The 18060-nt window shown below is 46.7% G+C and overlaps 2 protein-coding genes across 2 annotated transcripts; both read left to right on the top strand.

Annotated features, from left to right (window-relative positions):
- The first annotated feature begins 2172 nt into the window (after positions 1 to 2172).
- Positions 2173 to 6616, top strand: LOC143785125 (microfibril-associated glycoprotein 4-like). The gene is made up of 6 exons (XM_077273801.1): positions 2173 to 2234; positions 2353 to 2425; positions 3231 to 3388; positions 3712 to 3808; positions 3891 to 4085; positions 5152 to 6616. Exons 1-6 carry the CDS (start codon positions 2229 to 2231, stop codon positions 5412 to 5414), a joined length of 792 nt encoding a protein of 263 aa, XP_077129916.1. The 5' UTR covers positions 2173 to 2228; the 3' UTR covers positions 5415 to 6616.
- Positions 6617 to 13378: 6762 nt separating this feature from the next.
- On the top strand, positions 13379 to 17790 carry LOC143785124 (microfibril-associated glycoprotein 4-like). The gene is made up of 6 exons (XM_077273800.1): positions 13379 to 13940; positions 14130 to 14214; positions 14441 to 14598; positions 16466 to 16562; positions 16655 to 16849; positions 17172 to 17790. Exons 1-6 carry the CDS (start codon positions 13935 to 13937, stop codon positions 17420 to 17422), a joined length of 792 nt encoding a protein of 263 aa, XP_077129915.1. The 5' UTR covers positions 13379 to 13934; the 3' UTR covers positions 17423 to 17790.
- The last annotated feature ends 270 nt before the right edge of the window (positions 17791 to 18060 follow it).

Consider the following 18060-nt stretch of genomic DNA (forward strand, 5'->3'; position numbering starts at 1 on the left):
CTTCTTCTGCTCGGAGATCTCTCTAGACACAAAAGCGTAGAAAAACCTGACCATTGTGCTCACCTGAGCCACAGTTTACCACCAGTCTACGGCAACGACTAGGCTTTGTGGTTGTGATGTCAAGCGGCTCATGTTATCATGTCATGACTTGTGTCGTCGTGATCTTAGAAGTCCAATCCATGCGGTTCTCCCATCACAGAGTGAAGATGGAGGAAGAGGAACCAATGTGTTGTGCAGAAGTAAAGCAGAGGATGAAGGCTCGGAGAGGGGGCGAAAGCAGGGGAGTATGGTTTTATTGTTTTTTTTTTCCTCTTTCCCAGCTTTCTAGAAATTAATTTACACAAAATTAATTTAAAAAAATCAGATTTTTGTAAAATTGAAGTAAATTTAATTAATTCATCTGTAGCCTAGAAATGTCCTCCTTCCAATCTTTCTTCTTCAGGACACTTTACAGGAATAGACCTTATGAAAAGCCAAGACAGACCTCAAGGTCTATGTTACCTTTTATCCACGTTGTGGTGAAGGCCGAGCTGTTGAGGCGATGCCATGAGATGTGCGGGTTCTCGTCGGTCATCACATCTCCACTGGTCGTCTCCTCGTAAGTCTTTTTATGTTTCTCTGGAGCTTTCCGAGACTTCTTATTTCGACTGATCTTCCTCCTTACTTTTCTTTCTTTTGCAACTCGCACACATTCTTTACTTCCAGAAATTCTCATGGCCTGTAGTTAAAGCTTCTCCTTATTCCATTTTTCTTATGGAGTTTTCTTTGTGAGTTATTTATTCTCCTTTTTTTTCTTTACTTCTGACATTTTGACTTCCTTTATCCAAGTGCAAAAAAGTGCATAAGGATGAAGTCTATTGTAAGCCCTCCTAGAAAGGCAGAGAGCCCCCATCGCACCTTTCCTTATCCTTCAGGACTATAAGCCTATAGCAAGGTTGAATATAAATGACTTCCTGTTGCCGAAGTTTAGGGAGAGGACCTCTTGTTCCCAGGTTTCATCTGAGCTTCTTCCACCCCAGGGTTGGACAAGAACCTCAGTCTAGCCTGCGCTCCCATGAAGAGAGAACAATGGGCTGCAGGAAGGCGAGGGATCCCGATGGCCACACACCACGTATGGTTACTAGAGGGACATTTTGTAAGGGCACATGGTTGCACTGGCACTAACCTGTGACCCTGTGCATTAAGGTCCATGTACCGGGAATTTGATCATCGGTTGTACTCATGGAGATAACTTGTGTCTTCTAATCCTTGAGTTGCCAGGGTTAGTTCTGGTCGGTCAGGTTTTGTGGAGAAATCCTTGATGTTATCATTTCTTCTTCAGAACCACCACAACCTTTTAGCTGTGGATTGCAATGAACATGTCTGGATGTAACATGTGAACAGGCATTTGTCCAGGAGCAGAACCTCAGAAAGTGAAATGTAACCACAATAATAAATCTTTACCCAACAGTCACGTTGTTGTCTACAAAACATCGAGATCTTACACTTGTGCTGATTCCACGATTTTATGTAACTCGTCTTCGATGTGTCTGAATCTTCTGAAAATTTGCAACTTCTTTTCTACGTATCCGGAAAAGATCGATGAGATGAGATAAGAGTTCTGCTTTGGGTTGTGAAATGGACCAAATTGAAGAAATATCAAGAAGAGGCCAAATTCAGGACCAAACTGATCGAGAACGGGGACTTAAGGGACCTGAAGAGACTGAACTCTGTGTGAAATGTGCGGAGTTTCAGTCACTTTTGTAAGGAAATGTGGAGCGAATGGAAATGATGCGTTTGTGGTTCATGTTCCAGAAACTAAAGAATTGGCGCTGCCAGCTGTAACCCAGGGGTCGGAGGCTTGGATCATCTATATTAAAATTGGTTTTAACACTGCATTTGATTCAGAACCAAATCGAATCTGTTTAAAACAAATTTTAGGAAATTCCCAGATTTTGATGGGGGTGAGCCAATGTGGACTGTAGAGAAGTTTTGGATCACGTGTGCATCCCGGTATGGGGAAACTAATAGTTAATAAGAAAGGAACTTATCCCTGTAATTGCACAAGCCCCTTCTCTTCTCTCACTTCTGATAATTCTGGGCACTTATTTACTTTCTGCCAATTCACCAACCTTCCGGGAAGTCCAGAATGAGGTAATATTGGATCTGACACTGACAATGACACGTGACCGTGTCATTTATAAAGCCGAGGTCTGAGCACTGTCCACAGTCTGCAGGTATTCGCCACCATGAAGGTAAGCGCAGATCGGGGGAGGGGATCCGGTGATACAATGTCACCTGCTGGAAGGTTCTAAGTCCTATCGCTGGCGATTCTCACATATCTCATTGTATTCTATCATCTTCCCCCGTCAGAAGTTGCTGCTGATTGTCGTCGTCGTCCTCCACCTGCATTCTGCCCATTCTGCGCCTCTGAACCAGGCTAATCGTGAGTACGGCATCACTTCTCTGCCCTGGTGATGAGACACTGATGGGAATTCTAAATCAATGGGTTTAGTGAGATTTCACAGAGATGTGGCTGCAGAAATTGATTACATTTTGGTGACCTACGGGATCATGCCTCGCATGGTTGTTAGGTCATGTCTAAGGTTCCTGGGTTGTTCTGGGCTCAGGCATGAAGAAATGGCCAGCAGAACATGGACAGGTGCTCAGGTCAGGCTTTATAGAGGGGTCTAACACACCTCCATTTATAATCCAGGTGTAGTCGGGGGCTCTGGACATTCCAGGCCTTCTCACTGGTAGCACTGACTCTGGAGTTCCTAATCCCTACTCTTAGGACATGATATAGGGCATCATGTTTGATATGTGGCTGGAGATAGATGTTAGAGGAACACCTACCTTGTGCGGTAGGCCATAACCTCAGTATGATTTACAGGATGGCCCTGGCTGGAGATTCCCCACAGACTCTTTAACAGAAGAACATTTACTTACGAGGCACTTCTTGCTTAGACGCCACAGTAAAAGAGGCATAACATTATTTACACTATATTACAATGCGATTGGTGGCTTCGGGGGCAGGAACGTGACCACAGTCCACCGCTCTCACACAATGAGCACAAGTCCATGTGTGGGAGATGAAAGGTCACTAATCAATCGGCCAGTCCTTCTTTAGCCAGAAGTCATTTGTAACCCTCTTACATGGCTGCTCACTTTCAGTGACTTTACCCTAAATGGACATTTCTATGGTGTAATGACAACGTTATATGAGCTCATCTTGTGCCCTCTCCTCCTAGTCAATATCTGTAGAGATACCTGCCACCCTCTTGACTGCTCGGATGTGTTTGCACAGGGACTGACCTCGGACGGGGTGTACCTCATATACCCCGGCGGTGTGAGCTCTTCTCCTGTACCTGTGTACTGTGACATGAGCAGTGCTGGAGGACCCTGGACGGTGAGTAGCTGATGTGACTTTGTGGTAGCACATTTCAGAGAGATGGTGCAGCATGAGAGAAGTGTTAGAAATGGTAATGGGAGGCTCAGATTATGGAGGATGTTAGTCTTAGATCATTGTGTGTTCCAATACTCTCATTGGATGCATGTAGTCGTGAATCGTGATGGAGGACACTGGATGGTGAGTATCTGCTCCTCTGACATCATCTGACGCCCGTCCTACCAATGTCTCGCTCTATAGATGACATCTCCTCCATCTCTTATCACACAGCTGCCCCCCACTGGCTCAGTGTCTCTGGAGCTGAACTATTCATCTCCTTGCAGGTCTTCCAGAAGAGGTTTGATGGCGGTGTGGATTTCTACCGGGGCTGGGAAGACTATAAGTTTGGCTTTGGCCGAGCCTCCGGAGAATACTGGCTGGGTAACTGCTCCTTCCTCACTTCGGGGGCACTGGGTTCACATTTGGGGGCACAATGCTAATTACTTGTCAATCATTTATTTAGGTTTACAGAATATTTTCCTCCTGACCCAGAAGAAGACATATGGTCTGCGCATCGACATGGAGGACTTTGAGAACAACACACGACATGTGACCTATGACTCCTTCTCCCTCTCACCTCTGGCCGTCAACCCTGACGAGGACGGGTACAAGCTGGATATTGATGGGTTTAAGGAGGGAGATCCTGCAAAACTTGCTGGTAGGTGGTCTAGGGGCTTATGTAATAGTGCCATACAGTGCATAATAATACTGCCATACAGTGCATAAATAATACTGCAATACAGTGCATAAATAATACTGCCATACAGTGCATAATAATACTGCATTACAGTGCATAAATAATGCTGCTATATAGTGTATAATAATACTGCCATACAGTGCATAATAATACTGCCATACAATGCATAAATAATACTGCCATACAGTGCATAATAATACTGCCATACAGTGCATAAATAATGCTAGCATACAGTGCATAAAATACTGCAATACAGTGCATAAATAATACTGCCATACAGTGCATAATAATACTGCAATACAGTGCATAAATAATACTGCTATACAGTGCATAATAATACTGTCATACAGTGCATAATAATACTGCAATACAGTGCATAAATAATACTGCCATACAGTGCATAAATAATACTGCTATACAGTGCATAATAATACTGTCATACAGTGCATAATAATACTGCAATACAGAGCATAAATAATACTGCCATACAGTGCTTAAATAATACTGCTATACAGTGCATAATAATACTGTCATACAGTGCATAATAATACTGCAATACAGTACATAAATAATACTGCTATACAGTGTATAATAATACTGTCATACAGTGCATAAATAATACTGCCATACAGTGCATAAATAATACTGCTATACAGTGCGTAATAATACTGTCATACAGTGCATAATAATACTGCAATACAGTGCATAAATAATACTGCTATACAGTGTATAATAATACTGTCATACAGTGCATAAATAATACTGCCATACAGTGCATAAATAATACTGCTATACAGTGCATAAATAATACTGCCTACAGTACATAAATAATACCACCATACTGTGCATAAACAATAGCACCACACAGTAACTAAACATAAAAAGTAGTGTAATATACAATCCAAAATGAATATTCATGCCATACGATGCCAGTATATAGTAATGGCGCCATTCAGGGTCCAGAGGAAAGAAAGATACTAAAGTTCTGCCTCAGGAAACGTATTCAGTTCAGTTTTCTAATTTCCAGGAAATTCTCTACCGAATCACAACCGGATGAACTTTTCTACCTACGACCGCGACAGAGACATCTATGTCGGTAACTGTGCAGTGATGTATCACGGGGCTTTCTGGTACAACCACTGTCATGGCGCCAATCTGAATGGGAAGTACCAGCAGGGCGTCACCACGGAGTACGCCACCGGCGTTGTGTGGGCCACGTGGAAAGGAGCTTATTATTCATTAAAGAGGACTGAGATGAAGATTGCGCCGACTAAGTCCGAGCAACAGTGATGGCGGCACAAAGTCACATGATCTAAGTGAGGGAAACCGTCAGAGAGTAGCCGATCACCGGCGCCATTACAATGTACATACCTTCAATAATAAATAGAACCGGACGTTATCTTTAAAAGGGTTTTCCCACAAATTAGTTAATTTTAATCAATATATCTTGGAGTAATAATAATTTCCATAATTGGATGACAAATAAAATGTTCCTGTGCTGAGATAATCTTATAATTTATCAGCTGTGATCCCGGCTGTAATGTCTGTGTCCTCCCCGCCCAGGAGTTGTGGTACGATCAGCCCATGTCCCTGTACGGTCGGACACGACCATTACACAGTACAGCAGGGGCACAGTTATAAGATTATCTCGGCACAGGAACATTTTATTTATCATCCGATTGTGGAAATTATTATTATTTCAAGATCTATTAATTAGAATGTCGATTAAAATTAACTTTTGTTCATGAGGAAAAACCCTTTAACTTCTTACCGTTGAGTAGATGTGAATATTTTTCTTTATTTCCCATAAAAATTGGATACTAGTGATTGGCTCCAAAGTCTCCACCACATAAGGCTGCCTTTGAATCAACTTATGGTAGGGGACCAATATAATATCAGGATCATGGTCAATCTAAGGATCTTCTGGTGATCGAATGGACCATGGACCAGTCCAATCTTGATCTTGCCCTGTAAGTACCTGAGTAGGAGCCACATTGAACCAGGTAATGGTTTGGTTTTGTGTATGGTGAAAGTTGGCAAGAGACGGCTGTTGGGTTGTGGAATGGGCAGGAATCAAGGAATGTCAAAATGTAGAGAAATCCAGAAGCCAACTGCTTATATGAGAGGGGGCTGGGTTTGTGTTTTCATTCAGAGAGAAATCTCTTCCAAGCAATCACCAGGATAAATGTCTGATCCATAGTCACGATGGAGATACAGATGATGATAATTGTGCTCGGATCTATCATGGAGCCTCCTGGTACAACCAGTGTCACGGGACCAGTCTAAATGGTTATTACCAGCAAGGCATCACCGGTCGGTGAGATCCCGGCATCATATTGTCCACTATACCTTACAGTGGACGGAGATGAAGATTGTGTCAACCTCTGGTGGTATCAGAAAACCATAACCATGATCTGTGACTACAACCAACCTCTACATACATGACCCGACGAGACCGACCAGCCTCCAGTCCTGATGTTCTGCTTCATTAGAAAGTAGTAAACCAAAGATGATACACAATACACAGTGTGTGATAAAGAAAAACACCTGTGCCTATATGGGAGATTACTATCAAAGAAATCCCATGCAATTTCAATAATTAAACCCTATAAAGATATATTGCACCAAAAGGGATCATATCAAGACAAATCTTTATTGAAGAAAATACATAATTAAAATAACAACAGTAATATTTGGGATACTCTGAAAGGTGACAACTGCACCAAAGCCGCAGGCAAGAGGGAAAAAACATGCTAGATTACCAAAGAGAGGGAGCCAACTCTGTAATAGTTGCACATATGCTAGTGATCCACAAAGTAATAACACTAGGCTGGTAAGAAACGTCCAGCAAGCACATCAAATCAGAGCGAGAACATAGTATAAGGTTATAACAGCATAATTACCTCAAGACCTGCGGCGCCACCCCTACGCGCGTTTCGGCGTGCGTGCCTTCTTCCGGGGGAAAACTCACCTAATTGGAGCTCTCGAGTTTTCTTCTCACCTGCACACAGAGGAGATGGCCAGTGCAGGACGTCATTGTGCTGCCTGCACCGACAACATGCCAACGTCTTGTACACACAGCGGCCTGCAGAACGGAGGGCACTATGGAGGGGCATCTATGTCTCTATAGCAGTCATGTTGTCATCATTACAGCTCATAGGTCCACCAGATCTTCAGCCATTTCTGAGGACACAAAATGTCAAAAGAAAAATAAGTTGTTTTTTCTTGTTTTCTTCTTCAAGAATTGGGCACATTACACCACTGACTTGACCTATAGATGAGTGGACCTTGGATGGATGGAGCATCTGACCATTATGTTAAGGGTCCAAGATTGGGCTGAATGTTTAAAAGTCTCCAAATCCTTTTATAAATAAATTAAAACCAGTTATACCCATGGGATGGGCTAATGCAGCGCCCCCACCGCCGCAGGGCCGAGGGGTACCCGGTACTGGGCCTCTGAGTCTCTGCTCTGGGGTTGTCACGGTGGCTAGACCCGGTCCGTGGCCCTGCCTGCGCGGGGGCATCCAGGGAAAGGGGTTTGCTGTATGGTGGTGTAGTTGTGAAGTGCCGGTCGCAGTAAATAACGAGGACACCAGGTTGCAGTCTCTTTACCTCTTTACTGGTGAATTCAGGGTCCTCAGTCCTGAATACGGTCAACCAGGCTGCGCAAGTCCGGCCGGTCCGATGACACCTCCAGAATTCCCTTTGCAGGTGGAAATCAGTATCTACCTGCTAGCGCTGTGTGTTGTGGTCCTCCCCTGCTGTGCTTACGGGATAGTCCCCACAACTGTTGTGTCTGTTTCTCGTGTTCCCTCACAACTCGATTAGATGATCTTCTGCTAATCCGTCCCTCCCTGATGTTACGGTTGGGACGCACCCGTATGACGGGTAGGCTCGGAGCTCTTCCGGGACCCTAGAGTCGCCCCTCTCCACAGGTTGCCCCCTATGTCTTCTTAGGTGATTTGGTTGAGACAGCCCGCCTGTGACTGACTGTCCTGCCGTTGGTTTGAAGTATTGCCTGGAGCTATATATATATACTTCCTCGGCGTTCCGGCCGCCGGCTGTGCGCCTGAGTAGGATGTTGCCTCGGTCTTACAGCACGACCCCTACTGGTATTCTCCTTCTTGCTCTGATCTTGTTTCTCACTCAGCACAATAAATCTCGCTTCTTGTCCTTCCTTAGGGCACCACCGCTATCCTGAGCAGGCACGGTCCCGTTACCTTCTCTCTGATTGCCAGGCCTCTGTCAGGATCCCACCCCTGACAGGGACCCTACCGAATCTTCCCCTACAACACCCTCTGCCACAAGGTGTTGCCTGGTTCCAACCCAGTCAGCTTTCTCCCTAACTTCCTGCCTGATCCCCAGTTTTACCAAAGTGTGAGGAGTGGCCTAGTGAATAGCACCCTTAGCTCCCCCTGGAGGCCCGACTGTGAAATGTATTGGTGTATGTGATACCTGGACAGATGAATCCCTTCAGTGCCATCAGATGTACCATAGCCCCCCATAGTGGCGGAGCAACAGTACTGCAACGACCAGGACTCTGGGGTGCTGCACTCCCCCCCGGTTAAATCCAGTACTCCTGGACTGGGAAGAAAACAACAATACAGGTTAGCAAAAAGACATACAATTTTGAAAATGCAAGTACAAGTCAACTTTTTAACAGAGCTTCCCTTTATGGGAGGTGAGGACACTTGAACGTTACAAACATGGTTAAATACTTTTAAATAACTTACTATAAATAACTTTTCTTACCCAACCGGGTATTCTACTAAGTGCAAATTCTGAACAATAGTTTAACTTTGCCTTTAAGGACGTACTCGCTAAATCCACTAAAGACCTTCTTATATCACATATAAGGCTAATTAACTTTTCGGCATTCCCCTTCTTTAAATCTGCAGGACCGCCTGTCCTAACTGCTCCAGGCCTGCTGCCTCTCCTTTCTATACAGGACCGCCCCTTTCCACCCGAGCCTACTGTCCTTCCACTACTATACACAGTATAGAACATATCATTTTTCTTTCAGTTCAGGATCACCGAGCCATCTCTGTATGGCTCCTAGGAGGACTCACTAACTAACCCCGTACGGGTTCACTTTCTGTCCTCATTCCTCTATCAACATCATCAACATTTCTCACAATTAACTAGTTAGTTACATTTAACTCTTACATATCAGCATTTTTACTTTCTCTTTTAAGACATTATTACCATCTGTCTTAATGCAATACTTTTCTTAATTGCAACATGTGAACATCCCCTTTAAGAGGGGACCAAGTCTCTATGAGGTAGTGCAACTTCTCAAGCTGCAAGTCCATACGCAGCAAGGACTCCAATGCTGTTTCCAGGAACAGTTTCTTCACAAAGAGTCCTTCTTTTATGTAAAACCAGTAAAGAGCACCTTTAAGAAGGTGCAAACTATGTACAAGGAGTTTGTATCATGCATTGTTCATGATTCAGCAGTTCTTTGATAACTTGTGCAAAACGTAGAAAACAAACAAAAACAATAGGGATCCCGGGTCAACAAAGGGATCTGTCATGATTCCCAATGGCAGGGAAACATCAAAACACAAAGATAACGGACGAGCTCTGGGTGATGGAATCTCGAGCTGACCGTGAGCTAAATCTACCACACAACTAATAGTAGCCAGGGAGCATACCTGATTAACCCTAGATGCCACGCGCCGGCTGGAGGACTAACTACCCCTGGTAGAGGAAGGAACAGACCTGGCTTACCTCTAGGGAAATACCCCAAAAGATGATAGCAGCCCCCCACATGTAATGACGGTGAGTTTAGAGGAAAAGACATACACCGTATGAAGGTAGATTTAGCAAAGAGAGGTCCACTTACTAGATAGCAGAAGGATACAAAAGAGGACTTCACGGTCAACTGAAAACCCTATCAAAAAACCATCCTGAAATTACTTTAAGACTCCTGTGTCAACTCATGACACAGGAGTGGCAATTTCAGCCCACAAGAGCTTCCAGCTACAGAGAATAACAAAACTGCAAACTGGACAAAAGATACAAAACAAAAGGACAAAGTCCACTTAGCTGATCAGCAGACTAGTAGCAGGAACATGCAACCGAAGGCTCTGGTTACAATGATGACCGGCAAGGAAATGACTGGAGAGCAAGGCTAAATAGGAAACTCCCAAACACTGATGGGAGCAGGTGAACTGAGACAGCAAAGACACACAAGTCACCAGTACCACCAGCAACCACCAGGGGAGCCCAAAAGCGGATTCACAACAGGGATCCCTTTAAGAGTAACCCTAAACGGGTTTTAGCAGCAAGACAGTAGAAAAACAGTTAAATGAACTATTTACATGTTCAGATGATAAAGGCATTTATTTGAACCACTCAGGGGGCAGCACCGGCGGAGGCAACCCCTTTGGGTATTGCGAGCCGCCCGGTACTGCATAAGGGGGTCTGTTGTCCCATCTGGGGGTCTGTGTACCCACAGTCTTCAGTTCTGGGGCAGCAGGAACACCGGTCACCTGAGGAGGTGCCTCCTGGGCCACGACAGCGGTGAAGTCATAATGCTGCAAGCCGTGGTCTTTACAATTGTGCATGTTGGGGTGACCACGGTGGTCTCAGCGGTGATCATGGGCCGACCACAAGGGGGCACCTTGGCTACGGGGGACAGCTTTTCCGGCACCTTAGTCGGGGGTTCCATCAACTTTCTCTTGCGGACATTTAAAGCGAACCACCCCTTCTCCCCAAAGTGCCGGGTGTAGGTAATTTCATCCCCTGGGTAGAGGTCCCGGTCCGGGTGTCCCTCCCTCAAGTGAGACTCGACATCCCTCCGGTTGACAAACACTTCGGCATACAGGCCCGGCTCTTTAATGAAGCCCCAACCTCCGCGGAGCTTGAAGGCCACAACGGTGCCCTTCCTGCGCGGGGTCTGGTGAGCGGTGGGGTCCTTGCGGGCCCGGTCCTTGACCGCCAAGTCTTTTTGGTGGTAGGCCTCTAGCCCGGCCTGGTATTCTCTTTCCTTCTCCTTCCACTGCTGTTCTAGCTGGACCTGGTATTCCTCCCAGCTTAGGGCCTGTACCATCTCCCCCTCTTGGGTCTTCACCCCGGGGAACCCCATAAGATTGGATCCTGGGTTCACCCAGCGGCACACTGTGCGCTCTGCGCGGACCTCACACAGCAGGGTAGTGGGTGGAATCGGGGCTTTCAGGCGGTGTTCCAGACCCGTGGGCTCCTCCCATGGCAATAGGCGCTGGAGTCTATGGGTCCCAGGGAGAGGGGGTGCTGCAACGGGGCCTACTAACAAGCCCTCGGCCGGTGGGACGGGGTCGGTGGACTCACCAGCCGATGCAGGCTCCTCCTCTGCGGCAGGTTCCTGTGGCGATGTCGGTGAGGACCTCAGCGGCAGCTCCGGCAGCGGTATAGGATCCGATGCCAGAGGATCTTCTTCCGGTGCTACCTGGTGCGGAGCCTGGGCCTTCACGTTCAGTTGAAGGAGCTGGTCGAGCAAGTCCTCCATCTCAGCCTGCAGGAAGTCAGTGCTGTCCGTGGAGAATTGGCTGCGGTGCTCATCCGGGTAGTTGGGGGAGACCTCCGCTTCCACCCCACATTCGGGTCCTGAGCTGCTGGCCATGGCGTCCTCCACGTGGGTCACTTCCTGATTCTTTTCCCGCTCTCTCCTTCGTGGGCGGTTTCGTTTCTTCTTCCTCCGCCCACCATTGAGGATTAGGAGGCGGATCTCTGCTGCTGACGGACACGTCCTCACGGTGCAGAAATATTTAGACTGGGCGGCCATTGTCTTTCGCGCTCTCCAGCTTGTCTACGCCCACTCCACGCCCCTCTTCTTCTCCTGCGCTTCTCCTCAGCGCTGCAATGGCGGCGGTTTTGGCGGTAATCCTTGTAGTAATGGCAGCACACAGTCTCTCCAATAAAGCACAGTCCAAGCACAGTAAATCACAGTTCCAAGGCACACATGACCTGATTCTTCAGGCTTAAGTAGATCCTGTTCGTGATGCCAAGTTTCTGCAGCGCCCCCACCGCCGCAGGGCCGAGGGGTACCCGGTACCGGGCCTCTGAGTCTCTGCTCTGGGGTTGTCACGGTGGCTAGACCCGGTCCGTGGCCCTGCCTGCGCGGGGGCGTCCAGGGAAAGGGGTTTGCTGTATGGTGGTGTAGTTGTGAAGTGCCGGTCGCAGTAAATAACGAGGACACCAGGTTGCAGTCTCTTTACCTCTTTACTGGTGAATTCAGGGTCCTCAGTCCGGAATACGGTCAACCAGGCTGCGCAAGTCCGGCCGGTCCGATGACACCTCCAGAATTCCCTTTGCAGGTGGAAATCAGTATCTACCTGCTAGCGCTGTGTGTTGTGGTCCTCCCCTGCTGTGCTTACGGGATAGTCCCCACAACTGTTGTGTCTGTTTCTCGTGTTCCCTCACAACTCGATTAGATGATCTTCTGCTAATCCTCCGTCCCTCCCTGATGTTACGGTTGGGACGCACCCGTATGACGGGTAGGCTTGGAGCTCTTCCGGGACCCTAGAGTCGCCCCTCTCCACAGGTTGCCCCCTATGTCTTCTTAGGTGATTTAGGTGAGACAGCCCGCCTGTGACTGACTGTCCTGCCGTTGGTTTGAAGTATTGCCTGGAGCTATATATATATATACTTCCTCGGCGTTCCGGCCGCTGGTTGTGCGCCTGAGTAGGATGTTGCCTCGTCTTACAGCACGACCCCTACTGGTATTCTCCTTCTTGCTCTGATCTCGTTTCTCACTCAGCACAATAAATCTCGCTTCTTGTCCTTCCTTAGGGCACCGCCGCTATCCTGAGCAGGCACGGTCCTGTTACCTTCTCTCTGATTGACAGGCCTCTGTCAGGATCCCACCCCTTACAGGGACCCTACCGAATCTTCCCCTACAACACCCTCTGCCACAAGGTGTTGCCTGGTTCCAACCCAGTCAGCTTTCTCCCTAACTTCCTGCCTGACCCCCAGTTTTACCAAAGTGTGAGGAGTGGCCTAGTGAATAGCACCCTTAGCTCCCCCTGGAGGCCCGGCGGTGAAATGTATTGGTGTATGTGATACCTGGTCAGATGAATCCCTTCAGTGCCATCAGACGTACCATAGCCCCCCATAGTGGCGGAGCAACAGTACTGCAACGACCAGGACTCTGGGGCGCTGCACTAACTAACCAATGTTTATGGGGGAGCTCTGACTGACCCCTCATAGATTATGTTTGAGGAGACGCAGATTTTGGACAGTTTGGGCTTTTTTGTTTCCCAGGAGATAAGTCGCCACCAGAGATGTTGAGCTGCAGGTTTCACCACTTTCTAGTTTGTAGGTGGAGAAATATCTTGGAAACGCTTGTTTTTCCAGGCATTGGATTCTTCTCCTCTAAGCAGGGGAAGGACTTTCTAGATAAATCGTCCAATCAGATCATGCTGAGCAAATATTCACTGATATGTTTCATCCTATATTATGATATAGCCCTAGATAACAGTCCTAAGAATCAGATATATAGATGCACAGCAACTCTGGGCATGGGCTGCCACAAGAAGCCAGACGTTTATCTGCCAGGACTCAGGATGGCGCTGATATCTTCAGATCAGGGCAACATTCTAGAATGAAGACTAAGAGACATATTTCCTGTAAATGCACAAGCCCCGCTCTGTCTGCCCCTCTATAACTTCCTGAGAAGTCTGAAAGATTTCATTATCCTCTTCCTTGGCTCTGACCAGGAAGTCCACATCGGGTTAATATTGGGTCTGGCAGGCCGTTAATGACTTGTGACCTCGCCCTTTATAGAGAAGAGACCTGAACGCCATCTCTAGGGTGGAGATATTCCCGACCATGGAGGTAAGAACACAGTGGTGGTAGTGTCCGGTGATACGTTACCGGTGAGAGATGATTCCTGGTACGTTATGGGCTAATTATAAGTCCGGATATGAATAAACGATGTGACGAAGATCATAATTATTGACAGATCAGATCTATTACTGGCAACACTGACCTGTAATAACATTTATATACTTCTCCTCCAATCAGAAGCTGACGCTGAACTTCGCCTTCTTTTTGCTGCTGCAAAGTGGTTACGTGACCCCAGGATCCGCACCTCTGAACCAGAGGAGTCGTAAGTATAGCGTCGCCCCTCTACTAAGGGGCATGGGAACATAGGAACTAGGTAAATCGGGGAAAATTATATTTTAAGGGATCAATTAAGAACCATGAGATCTGCAATTTTGCTGTAAGTAGAGATATTTTAATGATTGACTTTATAAAGATTTTAGGGTGAAGTGTAATAACATCTTTAGATGCAAATGATCTACAGAGGCCCCTCTTGTGTCCTCTCCTCCTAGTCGATACCTGCAGAGATACCTGCCACCCTCTTGACTGCTCGGATGTATTTGCTCAGGGTCTGACCTCGGACGGCGTGTACCTGATTTATCCTGGTGGTCTGAGCTCTCCCCCGGTACCTGTGTATTGTGACATGAGCAGCGATGGAGGACCCTGGACGGTGAGAAATAGGAGTGACGGGTAGTGGTAGACAGAGATGAGGAGGAGATGTAAAGAGGTGCAGCATTGTGGAGAGGACAGGTAAGGTGGTAGGCAGAGATGAGGAGGAGATGTAGGGTGGTGCAGCACTGTGGAGAAGACAGGTAGAGTGGTAGGTAGAGATGAGGAGGAGATGTTGGGCGGTGCAGCACTGTGGATAGGACAGGTAGGTGATAGACAGATGAGAAGATGTAGGGTGGTGCAGCACTGTGGAGAGGACAGGTATGGTGGTAGACAGATGAGGAGGAGATGTAAAGCGGTGCAGCACTGTGGATAGGATGGGTAGGTGGTAGAGATGAGGAGATGTAGGGCGGTGCAGCACTGTGGAGAGGACAGGTAAGTGATAGACAGAGATGAGGAGGAGATGTATGGTGGTGCAGCACTGTAGAGAGGACGGATAATGTGGTTGACAGATATAAGAAGGAGATTTAGGGCTGAGCAGCACTGTGGAGAGGACAGGTAGGTGGTAGAGATGAAGAGAAGATGTAGGGTGGTGCAGCACTGTGGAGAGGACGGGTAGGTGGTAGAGATGAGAAGGAGATGTAGGGCGGTGCAGCACTGTGGAGAGGACAGGTAGGGTGGTAGACAGAGATGAGGAGGAGATGTAGGGCGGTGCAGCACTGTGGAGAGGACAGGTAGGGTGGTTGACAGATATGAGGAGGAGATTTAGGGCTGAGCAGCACTGTGGAGAGGACAGGTAGGTGGTAGAGATGAAGAGGAGATGTACGGCGGTGCAGCACTGTGGAGAGGATGGGAAGGTGGTAGACAGAGATTAGTAGGAGATGTAGGGTGGTGCAGCACTGTGGAGAGGACAGGTAGGTGGTAGACAGAGATGAGGAGGAGATGTAGAATGGTGCAGCACTGTGGAGAGGACAGGATGGTGGTAGATTGAGATGAGCAAGAGATGTAGTGTGATGCAGTGCTGTGGAGAGGATGGGAAGGTGGTAGATTGAGATGAGGAGGAGATGTAGGGTGGTGCAGCCCTGTGGAGAGGACGGGAAGGTGGTAGACAGAGATGAGGAGATGTAGGGTGGTGCAGCACTGTGGAGAGGACGGGAAGATGGTAGACAGAGATGAGGAGGAGATGTAGGGCGGTGCAGCACTGTGGAGAGGTCGGGAAGGTGGTAGACAGAGATGAGGAGGAGATGTAGGGTGGTGCAGCAATGTGGAGAGGACAGGTAGGTGGTAGACAGAGATAAGGAGGAGATGTAGGGCGGTGCAGCACTGTGGAGAGGATGGGTAGGTGGTAGACAGAGATGAGGAGGAGATGTAGGGTGGTGCAGCAATGAGGAGAGGACAGGTAGGTGGTAGACAGAGATGAGGAGGAGATGTAGGGTGGTGCAGCACTGTGGAGAGGATGAGTTGGGTGGTAGACAGATGAGGAGATGTAGGGCAGTGCAGCACTGTGGAGAGGACGGGTTGGGTGGTAGACAGATGTAGGGTGGTCCAGTTCAGAGCTTTGTGGGTGAGAGTGATATGTCTAGATTGTTTTCTATAGCGGATGGGCATCATGTACAGTGATTAGTGTAAAGAGTCACTAGTGCAGAGGGTAGATCGAGATAGTAAATTTGAAGTAAGTGGCCATCTCTTCAGCATAGGGATCAGTGATCACTGCCCACTAAAGCATACATACGCTGATGCACCAGACGAATCCTTGTCAGACTGTAGAAAACTTATTTATGAGAGAGATTGCAGGTTAAAAAGAGTTTCAAACAATTAAGTCATGAATAGTGATGAGAGTTTGAGAATTCCAGGTGTTCAAGAAACATTAGTTAAGTTTCTTGCGTTTTCACATGTGGACCCATTAATGGTTGTCTCCTGCTCTCCAGGTGTTTCAGAAGAGGTTTGATGGGAGTGTTGACTTCTATCGTGGCTGGAAAGAATATAAGAATGGGTTTGGGAATGCGAATGGAGAATATTGGCTGGGTAAGGTTTATAGTTTGTCTTTTATATATTCTTTTTACTTTTTAATCTTGTGACATGTATGACATCACAAATCCTCCTGCCATCATCTCCAGGTCTGCAGAACATTCACCTCCTCACCCAGAAGAGGTCGTATCATCTTCGGGTTGACCTAGTAGATTTTGACAATGATGCTCGGTATGGGATCTATGACACCTTCTCTTTGTCTCCGTTTGCCATTGATCTAGAGGAGGACGGATACACGCTCTATATTGGTACATTTAAAGATGGCGACCCCAACAAACCTATCGGTAAGAGGTCCACATCTTCAGTGGTTTTTAGGGTTCTTGGAAGTTCTTTGTTGTTTTTCTTTGGTACAGGTGAAAATTAAATCTTGTCCTCTACATCCCTGCCCAATACATCTTTACCCCTTTGCTGCCTTCACTTTAATGATCTCTTTACAGTCTTATCCATTGAGGTCATTGTATTGTATAAGGAATAAAGCCTTAAAAAATGGGAAATATTATGTGAGGGTCACAAACTAAAAGATGGACGCAAGGTCAAGGCTGGTTTGAGTGTTGACCATGGATACTTTGCATTTCGTAATATTATCTTTGTCTATAACCTCAACAGGAGATTCACTGAAAACTCAGAACGAGATGAAGTTTTCCACTCATGACAATGACAGAGACAACAGTGTAGGTAACTGTGCAGCCAGTTTTCGTGGAGCCTCCTGGTACAACGCCTGTCACATGGCCAACCTCAATGGCCTATACCTGAAGGGCAAAAATGACCAAGATGCAAAGGGTATGACCTGGAAATCATGGAAGGGGCAACGCTACTCACTGAAGGCATGTGAGATGAAGATTGCCATCAAAGTCTAAGTCCTGGATGTCTCATTCAGCTTCTAAAAATGAAGTTCCACGAGGGCAGGAAAATTAGAAGAGTCAACAAAGACCTTGAAAAGCCAACAATGCAGTTGAATACCTTTACATCCATTACATCCATGGAACCAGAGAGGTTTATGTTCCTTATGAAGAATATCCAAAACTTGGAATGGATAGATTTAGTTCTGTACTGTATCTGCAGGTCATGAGACTGTAAAATATCTGGGAAATAATGGTCAGCAAAGTCTTGGGAGGAAAATTTGGAGACTTAATTTACAAAACAAAGACTTCGATACTAACAAGCATAACACTATATAAAGAGTAGAATCAAGAAAATACAGTGTATCCAATAATAAAAGTAATTTAGCTTTTTCTCTCTTGTGTCTTGTATAAAAGTCTAATAAACATCAGTCTATAGAATAGATGAGTCCTCCTATAATCTATAGATAAAGGTGTCCTCATTGTGGACATTTCTGCAGATTTCTAGAGATCTTCATTACTTTAGTAAATGCAAGTAAACACTGTTAGTATCTAAGAGATGCCTATGCAGACCCATGGACCGGGGTGGAAGGTGGGGGTAAATGGCTTTATCCTCGAGATCTTCTCATTGTTACACATGTGTCCCATAGAAAGCC

Source organism: Ranitomeya variabilis, chromosome 7, assembly GCF_051348905.1.
Source record: "Ranitomeya variabilis isolate aRanVar5 chromosome 7, aRanVar5.hap1, whole genome shotgun sequence".
In the NCBI taxonomy this organism is placed as follows: Eukaryota; Metazoa; Chordata; class Amphibia; order Anura; family Dendrobatidae; genus Ranitomeya; species Ranitomeya variabilis.

What these genes read in the sequence shown, in the direction of transcription:
- LOC143785125 (XM_077273801.1), top strand. An exon ending in GCCTCTGAACCAGGCTAATC is followed by an intron (nt 2,426 to 3,230) that starts GTGAGTACGGCA and finishes CTCTCCTCCTAG; the next exon opens with TCAATATCTGTAGAGATACC. An exon ending in AGATCCTGCAAAACTTGCTG is followed by an intron (nt 4,086 to 5,151) that starts GTAGGTGGTCTA and finishes TCTAATTTCCAG; the next exon opens with GAAATTCTCTACCGAATCAC.
- LOC143785124 (XM_077273800.1), top strand. An exon ending in ACCTCTGAACCAGAGGAGTC is followed by an intron (nt 14,215 to 14,440) that starts GTAAGTATAGCG and finishes CTCTCCTCCTAG; the next exon opens with TCGATACCTGCAGAGATACC. An exon ending in GCGATGGAGGACCCTGGACG is followed by an intron (nt 14,599 to 16,465) that starts GTGAGAAATAGG and finishes CCTGCTCTCCAG; the next exon opens with GTGTTTCAGAAGAGGTTTGA.